This window comes from Montipora foliosa, chromosome 6 (assembly GCF_036669935.1).
Source record: "Montipora foliosa isolate CH-2021 chromosome 6, ASM3666993v2, whole genome shotgun sequence".
Lineage (NCBI taxonomy): Eukaryota > Metazoa > Cnidaria > Anthozoa > Scleractinia > Acroporidae > Montipora > Montipora foliosa.
This window is the reverse complement of record NC_090874.1, coordinates 51667074-51669573: the sequence shown is the minus strand read 5'-3', so window position 1 is coordinate 51669573 and position 2500 is coordinate 51667074. Positions and strand designations below refer to the sequence as shown.

The window sequence follows — 2500 nt, the reverse complement described above, 5'->3', positions numbered from 1 at the left end:
AGGATATACAAACATAACTCTGAGTGTACACTGTAACCCAATTTCACCTTCTTGTTGTTATAAGCATCAGAAATGCATTTTCATAACAGTCCCATGAATTTATGTGACTGTGATAGGTTAGTGTGGAAAAATAGGTTGACTGAAATGTGCTCGTTGATTTTTAGGTGAGCTATTTGATAAAGCCAAAGAACAAGTGAGAAATAGTGGCTATAAGTTTAAAAAAGGTTACTCGAGGTCTAAAACGTCAAGTAGTGGTACAAGTGATGAAAATGGCAATGATGAGGGAAGAAAAAGAACAAAAATAGACAAAGAAGAACGTGACAGAGAGATGACACATATTAAAACTCTGCTCAGTAACATTGAAGACCAAATAAGAATAAAGCAGTTGAGACTTGATAAGGCAAAGACAATGAAAGACTACAAGTCTTGTGATGAGCTTTCAGTAGGCATAAGAAGTCTGTTCCGTGAGAAATTTGAGTGTGAAAAACAGTTATCTGTTTTTCAAAAGAAAGAAGCCAAATCAAATTGGTATAAGAAAAGATCATTGGCCAAAGGGAGGGACACTGCTGCTCCTGGAAAAGTGGTGCAAGATGCCAAAAAAGGCCGAGATTTGATGACAAAGTTCTTGGACAAGAAAGAGTCACAAGATAGTGTTGATATTGTTGACAAAAATTGCATGGAACACAATGAGTGTACGTCTTTATCAGAGAAACAAGAACCTTTGTCTTCAAAGCCTGCTAGTTCAGCTTCAGCTTCTGTCATTGAGGCTGAAAGTGATAAAATACAAGCCGTAGCCTCAGTCCTTGCAAAGACTTCACAACCAGAAGGTGTTTGCAATGAGTCAAGCTCCGGTGGTGACACTGAGATATTGTCTTCTAGTCCTTCCTCAAGCCCAAATCAGTCTTTTTGAATAGCCCCTCTTCTCAGGGAAGAGGGGATCATGAGATAGTAAAGATATACAAGGAACAGCAAAAACGTTGTCTATCAAATCATGACTCGTTTACAGGAAACATTTATGTTTCGAGATGTGAGGGGCTGACATTGTCTGAATATATGCGTGCAAGGACCATTGTGTGTTCATTTAGTCATTGCCAAGCATGTGACTGTGATGGAATGTTGAGAGTAGGTAAAGATATTGAGAGTAAAGGCGTTTTAAAGCTAAGTGAAGCGTTCAGGGTGTGTAGTCCAAATGTTAAATACTCGTCTTTCCAGGCTCGAAGGAAGTTGTTACATATGCCTCTTGCAGTTGTGGGGGCTGGTACTTCCAAAGAAGGAAACTGTTTGCTATACCTGCTTGAAAAACAGGAACTGGTGAAGCTCTATCTCACACAGTCCCTGTTGGCAGAAACAAGGGTGCAGAAACAGGAAAAGCCAGAAATGAGCAAAGGGGAGTTGCAGAAATTGTTGAATCTGGCAGAGTCAGAGAGTGAGCGAGAGAGACTTAAGTACGCTGTTGTCAAGTCATCTGGATTATCAAATAGGAAAGCAAGAAGTCTCTTTGGCATCGATGATATGACTGATAAAAAACGAAAAGTGCATCAAGCAATGGAAGAGGCTTCTGCTATCAGAGAAGCAATTGAGAACATTGCCAAGGTCAAGGAGAAAGTTGTGTTGCAGTCCTTTGGAGTTGACTGTGATGAGAGTGAGAGTGATGAGAGTACATCAAGTGAGAGTGAGACTGATACTGATGATGACATGTTTACTGTTGGAGAAACAGAAGGTCAGTCAATTCCGAGTCAAGCGTGTGACAAATCTAAAGATTGCTTTCCTGGTGAGCTTCAGCTGAGAGATGTTGTAAAGGAAGGGGAAACTTATAAGCATGTCACAGAAACGGGCTCACTGTTCATGAATTCACACCAGTTATGTGATGTCCTCCGAAAATGTGATTTAAACTGGTTCTCCTTCGTCAAGGTCTTAAAGGAGCTGGTTAATGGTACAAGTGAGGTCTTAAATCAGCTATTACTAGACTTCAGTGGTCAGCTATCCTTTGTGGGTCTATCAGAAGGTGAGGAAAAAGTTGTAGAACAGTCAAGGCAAGCATTCCTGTGTTGTGAGCGTCTAAGAGAAAACACTGAAAGTGATAACTGTGTTGTTGAAATAATGTCAGACTCGGATTCAAGTGAAGCGGAAATTTGGACAATGGGAGTTAACAGTCCACTGGATGATAGGGGACGACTACTGATCAAAAAAAGAAGAGCTGCAATAAAGCGCAATTCTGTGCGACAAATAAAGAAGCGACTTGCCGAGAAGCGTCTTATGAAAAGGAGAAGGAGTAAAAGAGTTGGTACTATTTTGACTGAATGTCCAGGTATAGGAGCAGAAATCGAAGACTTTGTCAAACAGTGTGGTGCGGGAGCCGACGCCTGGAGACGTACAGGGACACTTACGTTTGATGGCAATCGCAAGGTCCAGAAAAAGGCCACATTCAGACGTATCCGACAACACTTGGAGGACAAGTATCATCGAAGCATCTCCTACGGCACTGTCGTGCAACTGTGCT

The 2500-nt window shown here is 41.3% G+C and overlaps 2 protein-coding genes across 6 annotated transcripts in view; one reads left to right on the top strand and one right to left on the bottom strand.

Annotated features, from left to right (window-relative positions):
* Nucleotides 1-957, top strand: part of LOC138007683 (uncharacterized) — a 2489-nt gene extending 1532 nt beyond the window's left edge. The window contains exon 5 of the mRNA XM_068854727.1: nucleotides 165-957. Within this exon, the coding sequence (XP_068710828.1) occupies nucleotides 165-910 (746 nt within the window). The 3' untranslated portion in view covers nucleotides 911-957. The remainder of the gene's footprint in view (nucleotides 1-164) is intronic.
* LOC138007684 (substance-P receptor-like) overlaps nucleotides 1-2500 on the bottom strand; it is a 27814-nt gene that overhangs the window by 6110 nt on the left and 19204 nt on the right. The gene's annotated exons all lie outside the window — the stretch shown is intronic.